The 27,936-nt window shown below is 47.0% G+C and overlaps 1 protein-coding gene across 1 annotated transcript in view; it reads right to left on the reverse strand.

The window, feature by feature from the left end:
* The window catches only part of GPR143 (G protein-coupled receptor 143), a 41,812-nt gene extending 16,217 nt beyond the window's left edge, over positions 1 to 25,595 (reverse strand). The window contains exons 1-7 of the mRNA XM_010352861.2: positions 25,205 to 25,595; positions 20,244 to 20,353; positions 18,866 to 18,960; positions 7,419 to 7,511; positions 4,873 to 4,982; positions 2,382 to 2,490; positions 230 to 347 (exon numbers count right to left, since the gene is read on the reverse strand). Of these exons, the coding sequence (XP_010351163.2) occupies positions 230 to 347; positions 2,382 to 2,490; positions 4,873 to 4,982; positions 7,419 to 7,511; positions 18,866 to 18,960; positions 20,244 to 20,353; positions 25,205 to 25,454 (885 nt within the window). The 5' untranslated portion in view covers positions 25,455 to 25,595. The remainder of the gene's footprint in view (positions 1 to 229; positions 348 to 2,381; positions 2,491 to 4,872; positions 4,983 to 7,418; positions 7,512 to 18,865; positions 18,961 to 20,243; positions 20,354 to 25,204) is intronic.
* Between the last annotated feature and the right edge of the window lie 2,341 nt (positions 25,596 to 27,936).

A 27,936-nucleotide genomic window follows, 5' to 3' on the forward strand; every position in this document is an offset into this window, starting at 1 on the left:
AAAAGAGATTGGGTCTCCCTACATTGCCCAGGGTGGTGGCATACACCTGTAGTCCCAGTTACTCAGGAGGCTGAGACAGAGGATTGTTTGAGCCCAGGAGTTTGAGGCTGCAGTGAGCTATGGTGGTGCCACTGCTTTCCAGTCTGGGTGACAGAGTGAGACCTTGTCTCTAAAACAAATACATTAATTAAATAATTAACTAATTAAAATACAATACGGATTGACCTACCATAATAAACCATGTGGTCTTGGCTGCAGTTCTGACAGGTTTCAAAGAACCTCCATTGATATCTGTTTGCATCTCAAGATAGAATAAAAGGCTTTCATTGATGATATTCGACAACCAACTATTAGAAAGAAAATGGCAACAAGTAAAGAGAACATGCAATGAAACTCGTTTTTAAATGCTGGGGAGTCAGAGAAGAATTTCTACCAAGACCTAAAAGTACTAACTCTCAGTATAGACATGGCCACTTCTGCAGTAAGAAACTAAGAGGGCCAGGTGCAATGGCCCCCTCCTGTAATCCCAGCACGTTGGGAGGCTGAAGTAGGAGGACTGCTTGAGCCCAGGAGTCCGACACCAGCCTGGGCAACATAGTGAAACTCGTCCCTACAAAAAATAAAAAATAAAATTAACCAGGCGTGGTGGTGCACACCTGTAGTCCCAGCTACTTGGGAGGCTGGGGTGGGAGGATCACTTGAACCCTGGGAAGATCACTTAAGCTCAGGAAATCGAGCCTGCGGTGAGCTATGAATGTGCCACTGCACTCCAGCCTGGGGGACAAAGTGAGACACTGTCTCAAAAAGAAAAAGAAAGAAATGAAACTAAGAGGAACCGGCACACTAAGAATTTAATTTAAAAAATATAATTTGTTTTCTCAGTCTAAAGCACAGATCAGCAAATCCTTCCAAGGGTAACACTCAACACCGCATCATGGTATAAGGTTCTAGCACTGTATCAAATAACCCAGAATTCATTCGTTGTTTGAAGAGCAATGTACAGTTTTGATGGAGATCAAAACAATTTTTTCTTGACTATTTTAGCATTTTTCAATGTTATTTTAGGTGGCTCAGTGAAATATGAAATGTTGAACTGAGTGTATTTTTAGTAGGAGATGATTTATATATCTCCAAGAAAGGTGTCCAAACAAAGCTCATATCAGGTGAATTATTATTACTATTATTTTTTAGAGACAAGGTCTTGCTCTGTCACACAGGCTGGAGAGCAGTGGCATGATCATAGCTCACTGTAACCTCAAACTCCTAGGCTCAAGTGATCCTCTTGCCTCAGCCTCCCAAGTAGCTGGGACTATAGGCATGTGCCACCATTCCTGGCTAATTGTTGTTGTTGTTGAGTGGGAGGTCTCACTAAATTGCCCAGGATGATTTTGAACTCCTGACCTCAAGGAATACTCCTGCCTCCAACTACTAAAACGTGAGCTACCTCGACCAGCACAGGTGAATTTTTAACACCACAAGTACTTGCCCTGTCCTGCAAGGTACTGATTCACCACAGTGCAGCATGTTCTGATTCCAGGTTTTTTTTTTTGCATTGGTTACAGGTCTATTTTCAAGGTATCCACCTGAAAGGTTTGGACAGGATACCAGTGGTGGGGAAAAATGAGGAGAGAGAAACTTCTCAGGCTGTTCTCCAACCTTCTTGACCAAAGACGTGTCCTTGCCCCTCTGTCAGGCACAGGAATTCTGGTGTCAGGAGTGAGGCAAATGGGTGAGTTTACAAAGCATGACCAGCTGAGTGTGGTGGCTCACGCCTGTAATCCTAACACTTTGGGAGGCCGAGGCAAGTGGATCACTTGAGGTCAGGAGTTTGAGACCAGCCTAGCCAACATGGTGAAACCTCAACTCTACTAAAAATACAACAATTAGCTAGCTGTGGTGGCATACACCTGTAATCCCAGCTACTCGGGAGGCTGAGGCAGGAGAATCACTTGAACCTGAGAGGTGGAGGTTGCAGTGAGCTGAGATTGTGCCATTGTGCTCCAGCCTGGGTGACAGAGTGAGACCTTGTCTCAAAAAAAAAAAAAAAAAAAAGCATACACAACCCCTTTGTTTTGGCTAACCCCCGCCCCCCAGCAATGCACATGGTTGGGACATTTCAAAACTAAATTTGGGTGTTTGTTTTCTAAGGACTTTATAAATAATTTGAGTAGATTTCAATGTTTTTCCAGAAATTCATGAATTTTGGACTTGCTCCCCTGTCCTCTGTGCCTTTCCTTAAAGGGCACCTAGCACAGTCTCAAAGATTTCCTTCCCAAAGGCTCTTCCCTTTGGAACTTCCAGTCACACATGCAACATGGCAAGTTGTTTCCACAGCCCTTCCCACTGGCAATAAAAATACACATATATAGAAGAAAAGTTACCAAATAATTAAAACCAGCATTATCTTGAAATATCGGATCTTGATCATGGCTCCCATCCTTCTCTCGTTCTCCGTGTAAATGCCTTGTCTTCCTTTAAGTAAAGAGGCCACTGTGAAGAACAGAAGGAACTATGTGTGGTGTTCATTATTCATGTTTATGGAGTGACAGAGAAGGCAATGGAAGCAGGTGTGAGCCCACAAGCAAGGCCAGAGGGGCAGGAAGCAAAGCAAGTCACTGACATTCATTTCCTCACAACTTCCAGGTTGGAGTCCTCATAGACCCTAAGGAATATACATATTTTTAAACTTCTGCTTTGAAATAATTTTAGATTTACATAAAAGTTGCAAAGATGGCACAGAGAGTCCCTGTATACCCTTTACCCAGATTCCCCTCAATGTAAGCATCTTATGCAACCATGGGGATGTTCTTCACAACTATGAAATTAACACAGATACATTACTATGAACTAAACTCCCAATTTTGGCTGGGTGCAGTGGCTCACACCTGTAATCTCAGCACTTGGGAGGCCAAGGTGAGTGGATCATTTGAGGTCAGGAGTTTGAGACCAGCCTGGCCAACATGGTGAAACTCTGTCTTTACTAAAAATACAAAAATTTGCCGGGCATGGTGGTGCACGTCTGTAATCCCAGCTATTCGGGAGGCTGGTGCACGAGAATCCCTTGGACTTGGGAGGCAGAGATTGCAGTGAGCCAAGATCATGCCACTGCACTCCAGCCTGGGTGACAGAGCAAGACTCCACCTCAAAATAAATAAATAAATACATTCCCAATTTTATTTGAATGTTCCTAGTTCAGAAACTATATTTTTAAAGGCTCATTTTCTCTGTTATAAAAATAGAGGTGCAGTGGCTCACACGTGTAATCCTAGCATTTTGGGAGGCTGAGGCAGGTGGATCACCTGAGGTCAGGAGTTTGAGGCCAGCCTGGCCAACATGCTGAAACCCCATCTCTACTAAAAATACAAAAATTAGCTGGGTGTGGTGGCAGGTGCCTATAATCCCAGTTACTCGGAGGCTGAGGCAGGAGAATTGCTTGAACCTGGGAGGCAGAGGTTTCGGTGAACCGAGATCACGCCACTTCATTCCAGCCTGGGCAAAAGAGCGAAACTCCATCTCAAAAAAATAAAAATAAAAATAGTGCACACTTGTTAAAATATTGAAAAAAATTTGATTCCTTCTTATAGACAAGTTAGAAAATATTTAAAAGTTTAGAGAAGTATGAGTGACCCATGGTCCCTCCACCCAGAGATAACCACTGTTAACATCTTAGTGTATTTCTTTTCAGTCTTTTTTCTATAAGTCATTTCTATTTGTTTTATCAGCTAAAATCACTATTTTTGATGAGATTTTGTTTAAAAATGCTATATTTAACACACTATATTTAAATGTAGATATGCACCGGGCGTGGTGGCTCATGCCTGTAATCCCAGCACTTTGGGAGGCCAAGGTGGGTGGATCACCCAAGGCCAGGAGTTCAAGACCAGCCTGGCCAACATGGCAAAACCCCATCTCTACTAAAAATACAAAAAAAAAATTAGCTGGGCGTGGTGGCACGTGCCCATAGTCCCAGCTACTTGGGAGGCTGAGGCATGAGAATCACTTGAACATGGGCGGCAGAGGTTGCAGTGAGCCAAGATCACGCCACTGCACTCCAGCCTAGGGTGACACAGCAAGACTCTGTCTCAATGAAAAGAAAAAAAAATGTAGATATGAAGAGAATAGTCCAAAAAATCACAATAATTTCATATTACCAATGATAGAGTACTCTCAACAATGTTTTTAAAAAGTTCAACAATCAACAGGTGATCTTCAAAGGACCTCTCAGTTAAGGCAAATTTCCTTATTCCCATTCTGTCCTTGAGAGATCTCTGGCAGCCTGAGGAGGTGGGAGGCTCACTCCAGGACACACTTCCTTGAGGGGAAAGTAGGGGCTGGACCGCAGTTCTCCAGCCCCAGCCTAGAAATCTTTCCCAGACATGTTGTCAACGACTTCATTCCTCTTATCCTTTTCTAACCATTGACCTTGACTCATTTCCTGTGCTCCACTTCCTGTTTCCTGCCCATCTGAGAAAAAACATCAGCCAAATGCATTATGGGACTGGAGCCGCCTCAGTACATACTCAATCCCTTCCCCCTCCCCTCTCTTCTCCTTCTGTTCCTCTTGCATCTCCACAGTCGTCCAAGGGCACTCCTGCAGCCAACCCAGGAGAACCCCAGTACAGAAGTGAAAAGTCAACTAGTCCTGGCACTGAGCTAACAAACGATGGCACAGAACTTGTGTGGGCAGAGGCCTGCACATTTTCATTGATTGAACCTGCTTACTTCCTGAAGCTGTGATCTGCTGATGTCTCCAGAGGATGACAAATGAGGTCAGCTGTCCTGGAGAATTCCAGGACATGTGTCACTGTCTGAGCCCGAGGCATGGGGCCGCTCACAGTGGCCGTGTACCCAGAGAGCTTCCCTAGTATTTACCTGCAGTCACTGTCTTTTGGAACAGGATGGGGTTGGCCATGAGAACCAGCAGCAGGGGCAGGTACATGGTGACATAGTGGGGGATGGCATGGTCCAGACCCTGCTCACACCTGAGAGAGGAAAACCAAAGTCATTCTTCTCAAAAGCAAAGCTTTGGCTAAAAGACATCTACTTATCTGGAAGTCAAGATAAGAGGATGAGAATGAAAAGGGAAATGCATAAATCTGCTTCTGGCTGCCCAAAGGAAATGTGAGTCATTTCTCATGTCTGGAACGAGCCGTAAATTGCAGGAGAGTAAGGGAGATCAACCATGTTTCTGTCTCCGAAATGGGAGGACCCTTAAGGCATTCCACTGGAGGAAGCTTTTAAAGGTTCCTGCTGGGAAAAGATCGGAAAGAAAAACACCCTGGGATGGGGGATTCCCTGCATTGGGTCTCAAGGAAAAAAACGCAATTCAAGTAGAGACAAAGGCACTCCATTAAATAGTTAGGTTTTGAGTACTTACTACATGGTTTTGGGCAATAACATGAATAAAATCCAGTCCCTGGGCTTGAACAACTCAAAATATGCCAGCTCCATATTTCAGAGGAAATATGTTCTCATGGTTATGGATAACAATAGTTTCAGAGGTTCTTGTCAGAGAAAAGGACAAAGATTTCTACTGAGGCGTCATAGGAGTCACTAGTCACCACAGAATGTGCTGGAGGGCCTCACAAACATGTTACCAAGGTAACAACTCTCAGCTGTGAAATGCTCAATGTAGGAGAGAAGCAAAAAGGCACAGAGGAAGAGGAAACAGAAGGCAAAGAGGAGGGAGGTCTGCTCCAGCTCAACCAAAGAGGGAGGCGGAAAAGGGGCTAACCAAACAGCTTCATGGCCACGGAAGAGGGAATGACAAAAAATAAATGAAACACCCTTAATATTGACAGAGTTGTCAAACCAGAGGGGAAAGTGGCAGAAAATGTGAAAAAAAAAAAAAAATCAGGTAGGAAAAATGCAATACCCGTCTCGTCTTGCCATAGGAAGAATTACTATACCACCTCTCAACGCTGCCACCTTCTTTTAGCAGGCGGTTTTATCTTTAGCTGTAGAGGCTAAAATTCAGTCTGGAAAGGCTTGAAAGGAGAAAGAGAAACAAGAGGAGAAAGAGAAACAAGAGGAGAAAGAGAAACAAGAGGAGAAAGAGAAGTGACTCTGATGTAAAGACAGAAATGAAATGACAAATAAGAGAGTGAGACTGTGAGCATGAAGAATGCTGAGCGCCCTGGGTCAGGCGTTGTGAAAATGAAGAGATGATTAAGGATAAGATGCTTAAAAGGAACAGCTCCTAAAGACTCTGGAGCACCTCAGGGATCCCTGTGCACCCTGCAACAATGGCGCCCTAAAGCTCAGCTGCAACTTTGCCAGGAGCCTCCGGGGTCCCACAGGCGAGGGAGAGCCACAGAAACTCCCTTTCCAACTAAGTGCATTCCGTTATAACAGCTGCTGACACTGCATCTGTTCTTTTAAAGTTCCTCAGAAAAGCAGACTGTATGGATGGATCTACACAGAGCTCCCTGCTCGTATTCATGGTTGACAAGGCAACACCAATTTGGAGACATCCTCACTGAGTAGCTGCAAGAAGCCAGAAAAGAGGGAGATAAATTACTGACACCAATTTTTTTTCTGTAGATTTTTTTTCTGTAAAGGAACAGATAGTAAATATTTTCAGCTTCATGGGCCACACTGTGGTCTCTGAGGCAACTACTCAACTGATGTTGTCGTGCAAAAGCAGTCAGACAGTACATAAAGAAATGAGTGATTATATTCCAATAAAACTTTATTTACAAAAACGGAAGAAGGCCGGATTTGTCCCGGGGGCTACACCGTGTTGATCCCTGGTATAAAAATCACAGACAAAGACACTGTCCACTTCTCTTTTCCAGTTTTCCAATGGAAGTTAGGGTATATATCCTTGGAAAGACCTTGGCTTTGCAACTGAGGGTTGCATGGACAGGAATGTAAACTTGAGGAAATGCCTGAGACAGTTTCAGCGGCCACATCTCACTCTGTGTGGAGGATGGAAGAGAAGTGAGAAAGGGTAGGAAGCAAAGCTAGAGAATAAGCACTGCCCAGGCATCCTTTTGGCCTCTTCCACATTGTCCCACACTCATTCCTAGAATGTTAAGCTCACCTGCTCATCCAGAGGAAGCTTGAAGACCAAATACTTAAAAGTGGGCATGAGAAAACTGTACCAATACAGGGGCTGGGGATACACCTTACGTGGAGAGGAATATGCGGAAAGCTTTGAGTGCATGCTTGTGTGCATGGGCGCCTAGGTACACAAACGAGAAAGGCAGAGCCAGGGAGAATGACTCCAGGGTCATTCTCCAAGCTATTGTAGTCAGTCCTCGGGCTGGGCCATGAGCATGGCCTCATGTGGCCCTGAGACAACGGCCTAACCTCCAAGGCACCAACTCTGTTGGTCAGGGCTCATGTATTCCCTGCAAGAGAACACACAATGAGCCAAGGATGGGGCTGTCTGGGGCGCTGGAGTCCCAACTTACCTGGACACGGAAGGGTAGTAGAGCACGGCGGCTCCCTCCACACAGAGCAGGGTAGCCAGGCCCCACGCCATGATGTGATACAGCAGGATGGTGCTAGGGGACAAGCACAACAGCAGCCACAGCTCAGTGGGGCACAGAGGCCTGCCTGGAACTGCCAGGCCAGCTCCTGCGCTCTGGAAAGGTCAGGAAAATGTACACAAAGGAAAGCCCCTCGGCAAAGAGTTTCCTCATTCTGCTGAGGTTGGTTGGTTGTTTTCCATTGAGGTGAAATTCACATCACATAAAATTAACTATTTTAAAGTGAACAATTAAGTGGCATTTAGTACATTCACAGTGCTCTGCAGCCATCACCACTGTCTCCTTCCAAAATGTTTTCATCATTCCAAAAGGAGACCCCATATCCATTAATTGGTGATATGGTTAGGCTTTGTGTCCCCACCCGAATCTCATCTTGAATTGTAATCTCCATAATCCCAAGGGATAGAACAAGTTGAACTAATCATTGTTGGATGGAAGTCAATTGGTTAGGTGATTGGAGCATGGAAATGACCAGGTGGGGGTAATTGAATCATGGGTGTGGTTTCCCCCATGCTGTTCTCGTGATAGTGAGTTCTCACGAGATCTGATGGTTTTATAAGGTGATTTCCCTCCCCTCCACCCAATCGCTCGGCTGCCTTGTGAAGAAGGTGTCCTGCTTCCCCTTGGCCTTCTGCCATGGTTGTAAGTTTCCTGAGACCTCCCCAGCCATGCTGAACTGTGAGTTAATTAAACCTCTTTCCTTTATAAATTACTCAGTCTCAGGCAGTTCTTCATAGCAGTGTGAGAACAGACTAATACAAGTGGTCACTCCCCTTTGCCCATCCCCCAGTCCCTAGCAGCCACTAATCTAGTTTCTGTCTCTGTGGTTTGCATGTTCTGGGTATTTCATGTAAATGGAAATATATGCTATGTGGCCTTTTGCACTTGGCTTCCTTCACTCAGCATAATGCTTTCCAGGTTCACTGATGTAGCATGGATCAGTTTTTCATTCCTTTGTTTCTTTTAATATTTTGTTGAGGCAGTATCTCGCTAAGTTGCCCAAGCTGGTCTTGAACTCCTGACCTCAAGCAATTCTCCCACCTTAGCCTCCCAAATTGCTGGGATTATAGGCATGAGCCACTGTGCCCCTTTCTTTCCTCCTTTTGTGGGGGTTGGGGTGGGGGGTCAGGGTCTTGCTCTGTCATCCAGACTGGAGTGCAGTGGGGCAATCTCGGCTCACTGCAACTGTCCCCTGAGCTCAAGCAATCCTCCCACCTCAGCCTCCTGAGTAGCTGGGACCACAGGCACACACCATCATGCCCAGCTATTTCTTTGTATTTTTTGTGCAGATGAGGTTACGCCATGTTGCCAGGCTGCTCTTGAACTCCTCAGCTCAAGTGATCTCCCCGCCTCGGCCTCCCAAAGTGCTGGGATTACAGGCGTGAGCCACCGCGGCAGCCCTTTCTTCCCTTTTTCTGACTGAATACCATTCCATTGTATACATGGGCCAAGATTCACCCATCAATGGACATTTAGGTTGTTTCCACTGTGAGTAGTGCTGCTATGAGCATGTGTTATGTAACAGTATTTGAGTTTCTGTTTTGTTTTGAGACAGTCTCACTCTGTGGCCCAGGCTGGAGTGCAGTGGTGCAATCATAGTTCACTGCAGCCTCCAGTTCCTAGGTATAAGCAATCCTCCCACCTCAGCCTCCCAAGTAGCTGGGACCACAGGCATGCACCACCATGCCCAGCTTATTTTTGATTTTTTTGGTAGAGATTTTTTTTTTTTTTTTTGGGTAGAGATTAGAGATTTTTTTGTATTGCCCAGGCTGGTCTCAAACTCCTGGCCTCAAGCGATCCTGCCACCTTGGCCTCCCAAAGTGCTGGGATTACAGGCATGAGCCACTGCACCTGACTGGGTTCCTGTTTTCAGTTCTTTGGGGTGTATACGTAGGAGTGGAATTGCTGGGTCAGATTTTTTTTTTTTCCAAGATGGAGTCTTGCTCTGTCACCCAGGCTGGAGTGCAGTGGTGCAATCTCGGCTCACTGCAACCTCCACCTCCCAGGTTCAAGCAATTCTCCTGGCTTAGCCTCCCGAGTAGTTGGGATTACAGGCGCCCACCACTAACCCTGCTAATTTTTGTATTTTTAGTAGAGACAGGGTTTCACCATGTTGGCCAGGCTGGTCTTAAACTCCTGACCTCAAGTGTTCCGCCTGCCTTGGCTTCCCAAAGTACTGGGATTGCAGGCGTGAGCTGCCGCACCGGCCATACATTTCTGCTGTTTATAAGCTGTCGCCAGTCTGTGGTGTTTGTTATATAGCAACCTAGACAAACTAAGACTGCACCTCACAGGCACAGCACTCGCCAGGTGCTCCTCCCAGCCTCCCGACTTACTCCTCTTACAGCCTCATCCCGGGAAGATGCTCTGAGGCTCAATAGGTTTGAACCGAATGCAAACACCTGGCACATTAATTAGCTGCATCACCTCCGCCAGACCCACTTCTCAGAGCCATGAGTTGCTCCTTTTAGCTGGGTGAACACGGAAACCCTCTGCGGATTTCCTGTGCCAGTACGCTAAGGGCCAGGTGGATGTCAGGCCCGGCTGCTTTCTGCTACTTACGCTGCCTTCCAGGGCAGGCTGGCCATCCCCGCCCGCCTCCACTTTCCCACAAGGCTGGGCCTGCCCCGGATGCCCAGCTGTCTTCACTTTGAGGACAGTCAGGAGGCCCCAGCAGTGGGATTTACCAGCATCCTGTGCTCAGGGAGGTGGGGACATGTACTGGACCATCAGCGCTGTTACTCTGGAATTTCCCTTCCAGTGCACATTCTCTCCAGAAGAGGGGCCGGTGATAGGAAACGCTTCCCACACCCTTAACCTACAAGATGGCTGTCAGCACGTGCAAAGGTAACATTGAGTTGAAATGAATGTACTGATGCATGCTACTCCATGGGTGAACCTCAGAAACAATGCTGAGTGAAAAGCCAGACACAAAGGGTGCACACATTGTGTGATTCTGCAGACATGGGGGGTGACTGCTAATGGGTGCGGGGTTTCTTTTTGGGATGGTAGAAATGTTCTGGAACTAGTAGTAGTGGGGCTAACTGATGTATAACTTGCAGATGGCACTAAAAGCCACTGAACTTCACATCTTTAAAAGGTGAATATTACAGCATTTAAGTTACATCTCAATTAAAAGAATCAGAGTTGTATCAGCGCAGTATGTCTCACTCAGTGTACATTGGCTGAATGTTTATTGAGCAAAGATCATGCCTTTTCCAGGCACAGGAAACAGTCCCTGCCTGCATGGGGGTGACCATCTTGAGAGGATAACATAGAAGAATCAGTGTAATGTCTCAGCCTGTGCCCCTGCTGGGGGCCCGCCCCAGAGGCCATAGCTGGATGGAGAAGATTTTACATGAAGTCAGGCTCGTAACCGTGATTAATCTAAGAGATGAGACTATGTTTGTAGTGGTTGTTGTTTTAAGAGACAGGGTTTCCCTCTGTCACCCATACTGGCATGCAATGGCACAGTGATAGCTCACAGTAACTTCAAACTCCTGAGCTCAAGCCTGCCTCTGCCTCCCAAGTAGCTAGGACTACAAGCACTCACCACCACACCCAGCTAACTTTTTTATTTTTAGTAGAGATGGAGTCTTGCTATGTTGCCAGGCTGGTCTCAAACTCCTGGGCTCAAGCAATCCTCCCATGTCAGCCTCCCAAAGTGCTAGGATGACAGGCATGAGCCAACATGCCTGGCAGAGACTATGTTTATAGGTTAAAGTGGACGAACACTTGTGATAACCCAAATACATTTCCCTGAAGATGTCCCTGTCCTAATCTCTGGAACCTGTGAAAATGTTCCCTTATATGGCAAAAGAGACTTTGCAGGTGTGATGAAGTTAAGGATGTTTGAGATAAGGAGGTCATCCTGAGTTATCTGGGTTGGGCCAGTGTAATTGCCAGAATCTAGAAAAGCAGAGACTATTAGCTGCAGAGAACCAGAGAGGAGGGAATTTGAGAAGGACATAACCCACCATTGCTGGCTTTGAAGATGGAGGAAAAGGCCACAAGTCAAAGAATGTGAGCAGCAGCCTGGCCTGGAGGCACACACCCGTAGCCCCAGCTACTCAGGAGGCTGAGGCGGGAGGATTGCTTGAGCCCGGGAGTTGAAGGCTGCAGTGAGCCGTGATCATGCCACTGCCCTCCAGCCTGGATGACAGAGTGAGACATGTCTATTTAAAAAAAAAGGAATACAGGCTCCTTCTAGAAGCTGGCAGCTGGGTGTGGCTGGTGAGAGAGGACAGAGGGAGGGCCGTGTGTTGGGGACTGGGTCACAGAAGCCTCTGTGGGCCACACGGGACCATGTCGGTTTCAGTGTAAGTCTGATCTACTGGAGAGCTCTTTTCATTTCTTCAAAAATTGTTTCCAATAAGATAAACCTTAACACTTGAAAAAGACCGGGCGCAGTGTCTCATGGCTGTAATCCCAGCACTTTGGGAGGCCAAGGCGGGGGGATCAGGACCAGCCTGGCCAGCATGGTGAAACCCCATCTCTACTAAAACTACAAAAATTAGCTGGGTGTGGTGGCAGGTGCCTGTAGTCCCAGCTACTCAGGAGACTGAGGCAGGAGAATCCCTTGAACCTGGGAGGCGGAGGTTGCAGTGAGCCAAGATCGTGCCACTACACTCCAGCCTGGGCGACAGAGCAAGACTCCATCTCAAAAAATAAATAAATAAATAAAAATAAAATGGAAAAAAACAGAATCTGGAAAAAAAAAAAGTTATAAAAGATGAGGGAATAGCTTAGAGAAGAAATCAGCCAATATCTGTGACTACAAAGTTTCTTATGGAGATGTCAGAAGGGGAGGAGGAGCTGTGCTTGGGCTTTTCTGGTTTGCTCTTTCCTACCTCATCCTCTGGCATGGAAGTGAATCCAGGTGGATCTGCAGCAAACCTTGACCTGAACCTGAGGTTTCCTAACAGAAGGACATGAACCTGAGGCTCCTTCTCAGCTGTGTGAGCCCTCACAGCCCCTCAGCGAGAGAGGCCTTATGCCTCCTGAATACTCAGCTCACCCAATAAGCAAGGAGCTCCTATCCCCAAGCCCCCCCAGAGTCACCTCCACACCTAATAGCCAAATCTGAATGCTCAGTCCCACCTGGGAAGGCTGTCTCCGCAGAACCAGCAGCTACTACGTGCTTCCCGAAAGGAGAGCGGGGGCTTGCCTTCTGCCTCCCAGCTCCCCGTTCCCTGCACAGCTGGCATTCTTGCAGTCTCTAGCTTTCATCTTTGTACTTCCATATACTCCACCCCATTTCCCCCAGGAGTTGAGGCTGTAGCCTTCCAGATGCCTCAGGTAGACTGAAGATGGAGGGGCTGCAGAGCTGACTGGTGCTGTCCAGTCTTGGGTTTGCCTCTCCTGTCTGATGGGACAAGGTGGGGTTGGGGGCTGGGGCTCCATGGGATGAGTGGCTGTCGCTCAAAACTCTACCAGATTCCCAGCAAATATCATAACCCCCACCCCATCAGGACTTGAACTTGGAAGATCAACTGTGTAGACAAAGGGATCTGAGTGAGAAAGGACACCCTTCTACAATGAGACAAGAGAAAAGAAACACTTCCAGCATGCTTTGCCTCCCACACTGTGACTGGTTCCTGGTGTGGCCCTTCCATGGCCTGGCTGGGCTGGGAGCGGGTTAGGGTTGGGGGTATGTCTTAGCAACGTGGGCCAGGAACTAGAAGCTTTGTGTGAGACTCAGATAACTAACGGAGAGGCTTTCTGCAAAGGGCTGGGTGTTGGAGAGTGCAGAATCTCTGCATTCCAGACCCTGACATCAGGCTGGGTCTCTGAAACCCACACCGGGGCAGAAGTCTGAACCCCAATCCACAGCAGATCAGGAGAAGTCTATGCCCCCCACGGGCTGAAGACCCTCAGTCCTTTACCCACACTCGAGGCAGTTTCCGTGCCCAGGTGTGCAAAGGTCTCCCCGGACCCCGTTTCCTTTCACACGTCCATTTTCTTACAGCAAAGAAGTGACTTCCATTCAAGACCTGCTCCAGGATTCCAGGTGCCTTCTGTTATTGTTTAAAACCTGTACATCCCACACCTCGAACCAGAGCAGTGGTTTAACTTTTAACTTTAAATCTGTCTTAATGACATTTCTTAGGATTAAAAGAAAAAATATTCCCGTGCCAAAGAAAATAGCTAAGTCCTGAAAGGATCTAGACGGGAATGTGAAGTTTAATCCAGCCATCCCTGCAAAGCTGGGCCCTCTGTCCTGGAATTTTCAGGAGACCCCCAAATCTACCAGCTGCAGTCTCTTAAAGGCCACTAGCAGAATCAACCCCACCCACAGCTCTGGAAACAAGCTCTCTCTTGAGAGGTACAGAATCTTTTGAAGCCACCCTCTCAGCCCTGGCTCAAACTACCCAGTGTGTCCCCTCCGAGGCCTCACAAGCAGGCAGGCTCCAGGGGGCAGGACGTCCGCCAGGTGGTAGGTGGGGGCTTGGTCTCCTGGGCTATAGCACTGATTTCTCTGACGTCGGCCCGTTCCTCTTCGGTGGAAGTGCCAGCTTCACTCTGGACACAAGGTTGTCCCAATCCTGGAAACCCGCCCTTGCTCTGGCCTTTGGGAGGCGTCTAGTTGTTCCACATCCTTGGACACTCACCTTCTGGGTGATGGCAGGTCCCCGGAAGCCACATTCTGCCCAACACCCTTTAGACTTTAGACTCTAACACCCCCAACATCCTGCCTTCTGATCCCTGAGCTCCAAATGAACTCCCAAACACTGTCCTTGAAGTGAGGAGGGCTTCATGATTGCCTGTCCCAGTTTCTCAGGGCCCTGTCTGTCCTCTGGGTCCAGACAGTTCTCAGACTGCCCCGTGGGACCCCATCCCCCACCACGGGTGGAGGTGAAGTAATGCATCCTCCTATGGCAGCAGGGGGCATTACTCTTCTCCCAGCTTCCTTCCAGCACCCCGAGACCCTTCTACCCATAACTAGCATCTATAAGATCTACAGTTGTGTCAGACCTCCAGCCTCTCCAACACTGAGGGATGCTCAGACAGAGACGTGCCAATCACGAGAGCTTCAGGGCCACGGTTTTATCATACTGCTAATTACCTACTCAAAGCCATATTTCCTTTTTCAAAACCTCAGTAACATAATCTGGATGTCATGAGGGCAGCTGCATGCTCAGCTCACAGAGTCTATTTCCTACCTCCTTTAGCAGCTAAGTGTGGCATGAAACTAAGTTCTGGCCAGGCACGGTGGCTCACGCCTGTAATCCCAACACTTTGGGAGGCCGAGGCAGGTGGATCACCTGAGGTCAGGAGTTCGAGACCAGCTTGACCAACATGGTGAAACTCCATCTCTACTAAAAATACAAAAATTAGCTGGTTGTGGTGGCAGGCACCTGTAATCCTAGCTACTTGGGAGGCTGAAGCAGGAGAATCACTTGAACCCAGGTGGTGGAGGTTACAGTGAGCCAAGATCATGCCATTGCACTCCAGCTTGGGCAAAAAGAGTGAAACTCTATCGCAGGGTGCGGGGAGGCGGGTGGAACCTAAGAGTGAAACTCCATCTCAAGAAAAAAAAACTAAGTGAAACTCCATCTCAAAAAAAAAAAAAAAACTAACTTCTGGCCAATAATATGTAACTGGCATTGTATGAAACTCCCAGGACATTACTTAAAGCTGGCTCAGGGGAACACAGGCCTCTACTGCATTGTTCTCTTCCAGCTTCCTGATGCCCAGAATGTAGGTGTGATGACTGGAGCACCAGCAGCTATATTGGGCCATGATACTTTGAGAATGGAAGTCACACAGTATGATAGTGATGCAGGAAAATCCAGGGAACCTGGGTCCCTGATGTCCATCACAAGTGTCCTGGATTGCCTACCTCTGGACATCTTTAGCATGAAAGAAATCTCTACCAGGTTGAAGTCATTATTATTATATATATTTTATGTAGCCAAAATGAATCTTCAGTGATACACCTAATTAGCTGGCTCTGACCTTAACTATCTTCCCTGGAGAATTTTCACAACCAGGCATATCTCAGTTTGGTTCAGCTGTGTAAGAGTTTGGGAGCTAAGGTAAAAAGATGGAACAAGCACAAAAATGAAGTAAGCACTAAACTTCAGGCCAGAGAGACCAAAGTTGATGATGTGATCTATGTAAGGAATGTCAATGATTTTAGAGCAGGGATCTACTGGGATTACCCAACATATTCTATAGCCTACATATGATCTCTATTTACTGTTATTGGCTTTAAAAGTAAATTTATTCAATAAGTGGTATGGGGACAACTGGATATCCATATGCAAAATAATGAAGATGGACCCATTAGTCACCTGTGCACAAAAATTAATTCTAAGTGGACCTAAATTTAAGCATTCAAACCATAAGAAAACATAGGTCTAAATCTTTGTGACTTTGGGTTAGGCAATGATTTCTTAGATATGACAAAAGCGTAAGAAATCAAAGAAAGAAATAGAAAAATTGGACTTCATCAGAATGAAAAACTTTTGTGCTTTGAAAGATATCATCAAATAGGTTTAAAGACAAACCACAGAATGGGAGAAACTATTTGTGAATCATGTATGTAATATGCTACTTGTATCTAGAATAAAGAACTACAACTCAATAATAAAAAACCAAATAGCCCAATGAAATAATGGGCAAAAGAGGTGAATAGACATTTCTCTAAGAAGATACATACATGACCAATAAGCACATGAAAAGATGTTTGGCATCATTAGTCATCAGTGAAATCAAAACTATGAAGAGTTACCAATTCACACGTGCTAGGATGGCTAAAATTAAAACAAACAGATAAGTGTTGACAAGGATGTGGATAAACTGCAACCCTCACATTACTGCTAGAATGTAAAATGGTGCACCCACCTTGGAAAGCAGTTTAACAGTTTCTTACTCTTACAAGGTTACCACATATCTCAGCAATTACACACCTAGATATATACTCAGGAATATGTGATGAAAACATACATCCACACAAACAGTTGCATACAAATGTCAATTGCAGCATTATTCCTAGTAGCCAAACAATGGAAGTAGTCAAAACAATGGAAGCACACAAAATGTCCATGAACCAATAAATGGATAAACAAAATGTAGTATAGCCTTACACTGGAATATTATTTAGCAATGAAAAGAGATTGTTTGAGTCCATTTAGGCTGCTATAACAAAATATCACACACGAGGTGGCTTATAAACAACAATTATTGCTCACAGCTCTGGAAGCTGGGAGTCCAAGATCAAGGTATGGCAGATGTGGTGTCTGGTGAGGCCCTGCTTCCTGGTTCATAGATAGCACCTTCTTGCTGTGTCCCCACATGGTACAAGGGGTGAGGGAGCTCTCTGGGGCCCCTTTTACAAGGGCACTGATCCCACTTATGACCTAATAACCTCCCAAAGGCCCCGCCTCCTAATACTATCACCTTGGGGGTTAGAATTTCAATATAGGAATTTTTGGAGGAACAGAAACATTCAGACCATAACAGGAATGAAGCACAGATACGTGACAACACAGATAAACCGTGAAGATGTTACACTGAGTTAAAAACCCAAACACGAAAGGTCATGTACTGTGTGATTCCATTGCTATGAAATGTCCAGAACCTGCAGCTCCACAGAGACACAGTAGATAAGTGGTTGCTGGGGGCTGTGGGGAGGGGGTAGTGAGGAGTGACTAATAACCAGCACAGAGATGTAGAGGGGATGATTAAAATGGTATAAAATCGATGACGGTGATGGTTATGCAATTCTGTGAATACACTAAAAACCACTGGATTTTAGGCTTTAAACAGGTGACCTTTATAAAGCTGGGGTTTTTTTGTTTGCATTGTTTTTTGAGGTAGGGTCACACTCTGTCGCCCAGGCTGGAGTACAGTGACACGATCATGGCTCACTGTGCTTCGACCTCCTGGGCTCAAGCCATCCTCCCACCTCAACCTCCCGAGTAGCTGGGACCACCGTTGTACCCCACCATGCCTGGCTATCTTTTTTTTTTTTTTTTTTGTAGAGATGGGGACTCACTATGTTGCCCAGGCTGGTCTCAAAACTCCTGGGCTCAAGCAATCCTCCTGTTCAGCCTCCCAAAGTGCTGGGATTACAGGTGTGAGCCACTGTGCCTGGCCTATAAAGCTGTATTTAAACAAAAACAAGAACAAAAAAACCAGCAAGGAAGGGTTCCCTCCAAAAGGGACCTGAATCAAGTGGACCATGAACTCGGTGGGGGCAAATGCTTCCTGGATTTGGAGCCCTGCCATGCCATGTCCAGCTTCTCTGTGTCAGTTCAGCTCTATGTGTGGATATTTCTTCAACATGTGTGCATCCCACCTACTATAACAGCTGATAGGTATCAAGAGCCTGCAACATGCCAGGACTGTTCTTAACCATATACACGGATTATCACATTTACTCTTCGCAGTGACCTTGTGTGGTGGGTACCATTTCACAGCTGAGAAAACAGAAGTCCAGAGAAGTTAAACAACTTGCCAACAGTTACACAGCTCACGAGTGACTGGGCATCAGTTCAAACACACCAGTGCCCCAGGTACTAACCACTGAGTAACTCCCTGCCAAGCAGCCACCTCCAGCCCCAGCATTCTCAGGTTCCAGATTTAGCATGAAGTGTCAATATATACATCCCTTGAACCTTTAAATATAATAAAAAATTGTTTATGCGGTGGCTCATGCCTGTAATCCCAGCACTTTGGGAGGCCGAGGCAGGAGGATCACTTGAAGGCAGGAGTTTGAGACCAGCCTGGGCTGCATAGCAAGACCCTATCTCTACAAAAATAATAAAATTAGCCAGATTTGGTGGCACATGTCTATAGTCCCAGCAACTTGGGAGGCTGAGGTGGAAGAATCACTTGAGCCTGAGAGGTTGAGACTGCAGTGAACCATACTCTCACCACTGTACTCCAGCCTGGGTGTCAAAGTGAGACCCTGTCTCTAAAAAATAAAAAATAAACAGTAAAATTGTCTATATACATGCGAATTCTGTTTTAGTATTTGTCCAGTTCCAAATATTTCACTTATTGAATTACTTGCTTTCAAGGTTTTTAAAATCCTCAAGATTTTATTTTGTTATTTTGGAGATGGACTCTCACTGAGTTTCACAGGCTGGTCTCAAACTCCTGGCCTCATGCAATCCTCCTACCTCCCAAGTAGCTGGGATTACAGGCACAGGCCACTGTGCCTGGCTAATATTTTAAATGTGCCTTTGGCCTCTTATGAAAATGAGCTGCCATGGATGTTTCTAGGCGGAGGGGCCAGCTGACAGATTCTGAATGACGGTGTCTGCAACACTGCAAAATACTTTTAAATGCTCAATGCCATCTCTAATCTTTCCTCTAAAATAGAACTAGGGCAGAAATCCCATTTCCTCGGTGAATACCTCAGTCCTGCCGATCTCCGGATCACCAGATAAGCATCCACTGCATAGCAAAACAGCCACCAGAAGCAGGCACTGTACAACAGCTGGATCCACATCTGCAATCGGGAAGAGCCCTGCATCAAAATGTCTGGAAACAGGTACAAGAAGCCCAGCCCATCCTTGAGACAGCAGGGCAGACACCAGCTTCCTCTGACATCAGGAAGCCGCATGTGACAGCTCTCAGAACACAAGTGGGCACAGCCCCTGAGACCAAGGAGGGTGTGGCCTGGGATGGGTGTAGGCATTTGGATTTGACTAAGGAACTCTGCCTTCTGCCCCACTTGTATGCAGGGAGGATGAAGTTCAAGATCTGTCATTTAAACTGGGGTGCAGGCTCAAGGGGGCTTTGAACTCGATAGAAGCTCTTGTTCTGAGGAAGAGTGAGTACGGGGAGGAGGGACTCAGGCAGTCCTTCCAAAGAGAAGATGGAGGAAGGGGACTCCACTGTTAGAAATGACACAAGGTCAAGATGTCTCGCCACCACGGGCTGAGACAGAGGCTCATAGATGCAGTTAGGAAGCCACCGAGGACAGGGAAGCGAGGAAACTGGCAATTCTGCTCCAGCACAGGGCAGTCAACACAGCATCAGGGAATGCGCTTCAAATCACTCACCTGAGCACCACCATGACGGATGGAGCATAACATGTGTATGTGTGTCTGTGTATATATGATATCTATTATTCAATAATTTCTTTATATATAATTATGTGGTTTTATTTTTTGTCTTTGAAGACGGAGTTTCACTCTGTCACCTAGACTGGAGTGCAGTGGTGCGATCTTGGCTCACTACAACCTCCGCCTCCTGGGTTTAAGCAATTCTCCTGCCTTAGCCTCCTGAGTAGCTAGGACCACAGGCACACGCCACCACACCCAGCTAATTTTTGTATTTTTAGCAGAGATGGGGCTTCACCCTGTTGGCCAGGCTGGTCTTGAACTCCTGGCCTCAAGTGATCCACCTGCTTCGGCCTCCCAAAGTGCTGGGATTACAAGTGTGGGCTACCGTGCCCGGCTTGTATGTTTTATTTAATATATTTAAGTATATATTTAAACAAAATGCATCCAATGAATTGATAACTTTTTCTGTGGCAGCTTGTTTTGCTTGTGGCCGCATTTAAGCAGAGGATGCATTTGTGAAGGGGAGGGAGAAACAACACTGGAGTGTCTGCGGCAGCATCCCCTGGAGGGTTTTGTTAAAACACAGAGAGGGCTGGGTTCCTGATCAGCAGGATGGGGCGGGACCTGAGAACCTGCATTTCTAACAGACTCCCAGGGTTTGCTGCTGCTGCGATTTGGGGAGCATAGGTAGGGAGGAGAGGGCATGCAGAGGGGGTGGACTCACCGCACTCCCCACGCAGAAAGCAGCAGGCCAAATTTCCGTGCGGTTCATATCTGAGATGCTGTCAACAAAATTTGGGAATCCTAACCACACGGTGGACCGGATCACAACACCTAAGAGAGAATTGGATAATGCTTTGTATCTGATCCTAATCAAATCTAAAGCTGACTTCTTGCTTTGGAAAAATGATAGATACATAATAGAGATAGGAAGAAAGGAAGGAAGAAGGAAGGAAAGGAAGCAAGGAAGGAGGGAGAGAGAGAGGGAAAAAGACAAGGAGGGAAAAGGAAAAAAAGAAGAAAAAAACATACATATTGGTGTGTGCAGAGAGAAACAGAAGATTGAAACTCATAAAATAACGTTTTTTATTTTTATTTTTTTATTTATCTTTTTTTTTTTTTTTTTTTTTTTTTTGAGACAGAGTCTGACTCTGTCACCCAGGCTGGAGCACAGTGGTACAATCTCTGCTCACTGCAACTTCCACCTCCCTGGTTTAAGTAATTCTCCTGTCTCAGCCTCCCGGGTAGCTGGGATTACAGGCACCCGCAACCAAGCCCAGCTAATTTTTGTATTTTTAGTAGAGACGGGGTTTCACCATGTTGGCCAGGCTGCTCTCAAACTCCTGACCTCAAGTGATCCATCTGCCTTGGTCTCCCAAAGTGTTGGGATTACAGGCATGAGCCACCACGCTTGGCCTCAAACTCAGAAAATAACTCTTATGGTAGGAAAACAAACGCAGGCACTTTAACGTAAACCATAGCTGGCCACAGTCTCATCCCTATTTTGTCTGTTTGTTTACTTGCAATATGTGACTAGCAATCTGTATTTCTCGGCTGTATTTTCAGTGTCTATATTAGTTATTCCTCACATAAAAAAGAATTTTCAAAAAGCTCAATTTAGAAGTTCAAATATATAGTTCCTTCATTCTTTTTTTAAACACTACATTTAAAATTTTCACAAATTAGTTCTCAATAATTTGCCTCTAACATTTATTCTTTGTGAGTTTCTCTTGCTATTAGACCCAAATGTCTAACATCCTCAAAACGGTATGCACACTCATGGTACATATGATGGTTCTTTGTTAGGTAATGCAATATCCTTTGTTTAAAAGCACACTAGGGTCTGGGCATGGTGGCTCACTCCTGTAATCCCAGCACTTTGGGAGGCCAAGGCCAGCGGATCACTTGAGCCAGGAGATGAGACCAGCCTGGTGAAACCCCGTCTCTACAAAAATACAATAATTAGCTGGGGGTGGTGGCATGAGCCTGTGGTCCCAGCTACTCAGGAGGCTGAGGTGGGAGAATCGCTTGAGCCCAGAAGGCGGAGGTTGCAGTGAGTCCAGATCGCACCACTGTACTCCATCCTGGGCGATAGAGTGAGACCCTGTGTCCAAAAAAAAAAAGAAAGAAAAAAAGAACCTGGCACGGTGGCTCACACCTGTAATCACAGCACTTTGGGAGGCTGAGGTGGGTGGATCACCTGAGGTCAGGAGTTTGAGACCAGCCTGGCCAACATGGTGAAACCACGTCTCTACTAAAAATACAAAAATTAGCCAGGCATGGTGGTGGGTGCCTATAATTCCAGCTGCTCAGGAGGCTGAGGCACAAGAATTGCTTGAACTTGGGAGGCCGAGGTTGCAGTGAGCCAAGATTGTACCACTGTACTCCAGCCTGGACAACAGAGTAAGACTCCGTCTAAAAATAAAAAAAGGCACTAGGTAATATAAAGGGGAGAACTGTAAATAACACCAAGCTACATGCTATGTAGTAGTGCTCACTGGTATACATGCTATACACCACTAAACACACACTATGCAATACACTACTAAAATCACATCATATACACAATGCACACCATGTGATACACTACTAAACAAACGCTACGTAATATACTACTAAACACATACCATGTAATATACCACTAAACACACACTATGTAATACACTACTAAAGGACAACTGTGAACACTAAAAAGCTCAAGACATCTTCTCATTATCAAGCCACTGCCAACAAAAACAATGCCTTTCTTCTCTACAGTGCCTTAGAATTTTCAGCATTTATTAATCCTTTGAGCTTAATAAAAGCCCTATCCCACAGGCATTCAAATTTCTTATTTTTCAGTAAGGGGTTCCGATCACCCAGCCTTTTCCTGACTTCTGCTTATTTGCTCACAACCTCATCCACTTCCCTTCTAAAGGCTAACAGATATGCAAGTGTTATTCACTAACCCTTAAAAGATGTTTGGGTACACCTTACTTTTTTTGGGACAGGGTCTTCTTGGCTCTGTTACCCAGGCTGGATCACGGCTCACTACAGCCTGGAATTCATGGTTTCAAGTGGTCCTCCTGCCTTAGCCTGCTGAGTAGCTGGGACCACATGTGCATGCCACCATTGACAGGCTTTTTTTTTTTTTTTTTTTTGTAGAGCCTGGGTCTTGTTATGTTGCCCAGGCTAGTCTTGAACTCCCAGGTTTAAGCAATCCATCCACCACAGCCTCCTGAGTAGTTAGGATTACAGGCGTGAGCCACCACACCTTTAGGAAGCCGAAGTAGGAGGATCACTTGAGCCTAGAAGTTTGACCAGCCTGGGCAAGATGGTGAGATTCCAGCTCTGAAAAAACAATACAAAAATTAGCCAGTGTGGTGATGTGTGCCTGTAGTCCCAGCTGCCTGGGAGGCTGAGGTAGGAGGATCCCTTGAGCCCGGAAGTTCAAGGCTGCAGTGAGCTATGATCATGCCACCACACTCCAACCTGGGCAACAGAGTGAGACCCTGTCTCAAATAAAAATAAAGTGACAATGATATTGGGGTTGCAAATGTTTAAAATTATTAAGTTTTAGAGCTCTCTCTCAGATCTGAATGGGCAGGATGATGGAGCCTGAGATTTGCTTCACATTAATCTAGTGAGGAGGGTGAAGAGGGGAGCAGATGAGCCGGGTACCTGTACCCCACGAATCCCACATATAGGGATTCACTGTAAGTGTTTCTGTTATAGACTGCATTTATGCGTGGTGGAAATGTTCCAAAATAAAGCTAAACAGAATGGCCAAATCTAGGTTAGAGGTCTGTATAAAGTGTCACATAATAGTTTCAAGCAGATGTTGGCAAACTCATTCTGTAATATTTTTGGCTTTGGGAGCCATACTTTCTCTGTCCAATATTCACACTGCCCTTGTAGGGTAAAGGCAGCCATGGATAATTCACAAATGCACATGAACAACATAGCTGCATTCCCATCAAACTTTATTTGTAGACATTAACATTTAAATTTCAGTAATAGTCACATGCCAGGAAATATTTTCTAATTTTGATTTTTGAAAACATTTTAGGGCTGGGTGAGGTGCCTCACGCCTGTAATCCTAACACTTTATGATGCCAAGGGTGGTGATCTCTTAATTAAGCCCAGGAGTTGGAGACCAGCCTGGGCAACATAGTGAGACCCCATCTCTAAATATACATATATAAATATATGTGTATATATATTTACCCTACCATGGTGGCCTGTGGCTGTAGTCCCAGCTACTCGGGTAGCTGAGGTGGAAGGATTGCTTGAACCCAGGAGGTCGAGGCTGCAGTGAGCTGTGATCATGACACTGCACTCAGCCTGGGCAAGAGGGTGAGACCCTGTCTCAAAAAAATTATTAATTTAAAGAAAAGTAGGATGTAAAACCATTCTTAACTAGTGGGCCCTAGAAAACGGGCAGGATTTGGTCTGAGGGCTGCAGTTTGTGCACCTGTGGTGTAAAAATCATACCCAAAAAGCCTGGATAGGGAAGGGATTTCAGCTTACAAAATACTTGAGAGAATATATAGTGCACAATAGAAAAGAATTCACACATGCACATGCGCGCGCGCGCACACACACACACACACACACAGCGAGAGAGAGAGTGTGTTAATTGTTAGTCTCTCCCTGGTGCAGTTGGGCAAAACCGAGGAAATCTTTTCTGGTCTGGGTTTTGCTTAACTGCGCCATCTGAAGTTTTCCCTGTAACAAACACAATAAACGGATTTTTAAAACTCATCGTCCCTTGGATGGGAATTTTACCGACCATCTGTTTGCAAAACTACCTAGTCGGCCGGGCGCAGTGGCTTACGCCTGTAATCCCAGCACTTTGGGAGGCCGAGCCGGGCGGATTACCTGAGGTCAAGAGTTCGAGAGCAGCTTGGCCAACATGGTGAAACTCCGTCTCTACTAAAAATACAAAAATTAGTCGGGCGTGGTGGCCCGTGCCTGTAATCCCAACTACTTGGGAGGCTAAGGCAGGAGAATCGCTTGAACCCGGAAGGCGGGGGTTGCAGTGAGCAGAGATCGCGCCACTGCACTTCGGTCTGGGCGAAAGAGCAAGACTCCGTCTCAAAAAAAAAAAAAAAATCCTAGTCGTCCCGTCCGGTCCCTAGGGAACCCCCTCCGCTTTCTCTTTTCTCTGTGGTTCAAGTGTGCGCCCGGCCCAACCCGCGAGCCGTGTGCCATCACCCAGGCACCGATCAAGTTCCAACCCGCGGGCTGTGGGTCCTCACCCAGGCACCGATCAAGTTCCAACCTGCGGGCCATGCGCCCTCACCCGGGCATCGATCCGGTCTCAACCTGCGGGCCACGCACCCTCACCCGGGGACTGAGCAGGTCCCAACCCCAGGGCCTCACGCCCTCACCCCAGCACTGAGCAGGTCTCAACCCGCGGGCCGTGCGCCCTCACCCGGACACCGATCAGGTCCCAACCCGCGGGCCTCAAGCCCTCCTCAGCCAGGGACCGAGGAGGTCCCAACCAGCCGGCTACGCGCCCTCAGCCCTGCACCGGGCAGGTTCCAACCTGCGGGCCTCTTGTCCTCACTCCACCACGGAACAGGTCCAAATCCACAGGCCGTGCGCCCTTATCCGGGTACCAGTCGGGTCTCAACCTGCGGGCCACGCGCCCTCACCCAGGCACAGATCAGGTTCCAACCCGCGGGCCGCGCGCGCCCTTACCCAGGCAGCCTAGAAGGTCGCAGGCAGTGGCAGCGCGCAGGATGCGGACCGAGGCCGGTGGGGACGTCGCGGGGGACCCGGGGCCCGCGGGCCGGCGGCCGGGCAGCAGCTGCAGAAGGCCCAGCGCCAAGCGGAGTGCGCCGCTGCCCAGGCAGAGCGCGTGGAAGGCCCGCGGCTGGAAGCTCAGCACGAGTTGCGTGGCCGCATCCCGTGTGGGGCAGCAGAAGGTCCCTAGGCGCGGGGAGGCCATGGGCTGTGCTCACTGACGCGGCTCGGGTGTGCCGGGACCCCGCCGGCCTGCCTGGGTCATGTGCTGGGCGGGCTGGGGGCGGCATCATGTGCCCTGGGCCTCTCCCCCACCCCAACCCCCAGCGCCTGCAGTAGAGCCAGGCTCGGTGGGGGCCGAGCGCACTGGGCTAACGCCACGAGGCCTCACGAGGTGATGCTTGGGTGGGCGGAGGAGGAGGACAGAGAGAGGGAGGGCTGAGAGGAGAGGAAGAGGGAGGAGGAGGATGGAAGTGGAAGGAGAAGCCGAAAAGTTGGGAAGGTTACCTTTCTCCCCATTTACCAAGCCTTTCTGGTGGTTTCTCTGGCACCTAGAGCGCCAAACCTGCCATCTTTACTGGTCTTCTAGAGAAACAGGCCTCGTGGACTAGATCTTTCCTATTTGGGACTCTGACATCCTGATTTTGATGCCTTTAAGGTGCCAGAACATGTTCATAAACTGTGACTGATCCCTATAACTGCATTTCTCCTAAGTAGAGATGGTCGTCCAAATAGTGCTTTTTTTATGGCCTCTCTCATTCATGGAAATAACCCCACAGAGGCAGGATTTTCCTTTACAATTAATGAATGAAACAACCAGATCAATGTTAAAGAAAGAACAGTAGCTCACACCTGTAATCCCAGCACTTTGGGAGGCTGAGGTGGGCAGATGGCTTGAGCTCAAGAGTTGGAGACCAGAGTGGGCAACATGGCAAAACCCTGCCTCTACTAAAAATACAAAAATTAGCCCAGTGTGGTGGCCCAGGCCTGTGATCCAAGCTACTCGGCAGCCTGAGGCGGAAGGATCACTTGAGCCCAGGAGGTAGAGGTTACTGTGCGCCAAGATAGTGCCAACTGCACTCCAGCCTGAGCGATAGAGCCAGACCTTGTCTCAAAAAACAAAGCAAAACATAACTTAGGTGGGCGTGGTGGGGCGTGCTTGTAGCCCTAGCTTCTGGGGAGGTTGAGATGGGAGGATCACTTGAGCCCGAGAAGTGGAAGTTGCCGTGAGCGGAGATTACACCACTGCACTCCAGCCTGAGCAATGGAATGAAACCCTATCTCTCTCTCTCTCTCACACACACACACACACAAAATTAAATTTAAAATTTAAAAACATTAAAAAAAAGGGAAAAGTACTCAGCATAAGTACACACAGACACATTTTGCACCTTAACTTTCAGTTCTATTTATTTGGATTTTTCTTAGTTGCGTTAATTTTTCTATATGTTTTCTCATACATTGAAAATCTTGCTTTATTCTACACATGTAAGTTTCAAAATAATATCAGTGTTAATTATTACAATAAGCATACTGTGAGATTTTTTTTTAAGTTCTTCAAAGTTGAAAATAGAAGTGCTCTTTCCAGATTATGGCCTTTATTTTAAAAAAAAAAAAAAGAAAGAAAGGCCGGGTGCGGTGGCTCAAGCCTGTAATCCCAGCACTTTGGGAGGCCGAGACGGGCGGATCACGAGGTCAGGAGATCGAGACCCTCCTGGCTAACACGGTGAAACCTCGTCTCTACTAAAAAAATACAAAAAACTAGCCGGGCGAGGTGGCGGGCGCCTGTAGTCCCAGCTACTCGGGAGGCTGAGGCAGGAGAATGGCTTAAACCCGGGAGGCGGAGCTTGCAGTGAGCTGAGATCCGGCCACTGCACTCCAGCCTGGGCGACAGAGCGAGACTCTGTCTCAAAAAAAAAAAAAGAAGAAAGAAAGAAAAATCCAGCTTCATCATATGTATCATCTTCAACAAACCTCATTGGCTCTTTGTGACCACACAAGAGACGCCCTTCCTCCTCTCTCCTGGTAAAATGGGCCCCTCTCTGGGTTTTTTTCAAGCAACCAAAGCGCAGGTGTCCCCATTGTGTTCATGGACTCTCCTTACTTGGCCTCCCACCCCAGCAGCCCAGCTGAATTTCCCCACCAGCTTTGCGGTTTTAAGGAAGGCATGATCTGTGTAGTCTTCTTCTAGGGACAGCAGGACTGGCCTTCCCTTGGGACCCCACAGAAGGCAGGCGGGAGGCTCTACTGCCAGACAGGAAGCGGAGCCTTATTTAACAACAATGGGCTGCAAACTCCACCACTTCAAAAGAGTCCAGATCTGGCATGTCTATAAAGGCAGCCTGTTCATTCCACAGCTGCCTTCCTAGAAGTCAGAACAGACTGACATCTTCAGAAAGCTTAACAGCTCTGCTGGATTACACACTCCATTGTAAAAACAGTCGGAAGCACCATAGAACTACTCCCCAAGCATTAATGTTTAAAAGCTTGAATTCTAATATCTAATTTGGACAATGGCTCTCTTTCCTTCTGCCTTGGTAAGCAGAGTTGCTTCTGGAGGTTAGTGTAATGGAAAGTGCTTTAAAAGATAAAAATTAAGAGTGTCTGTACATTTGCCTGAAGGCTGACGGCCAGTGGGCCAGGCAAAGGGGTCCCTGCATTTGAATCTCTATTTCATGCCCCAGAAA

The sequence above is a fragment of the Rhinopithecus roxellana genome, chromosome 7, assembly GCF_007565055.1.
Source record: "Rhinopithecus roxellana isolate Shanxi Qingling chromosome 7, ASM756505v1, whole genome shotgun sequence".
Classification (NCBI taxonomy): domain Eukaryota; kingdom Metazoa; phylum Chordata; class Mammalia; order Primates; family Cercopithecidae; genus Rhinopithecus; species Rhinopithecus roxellana.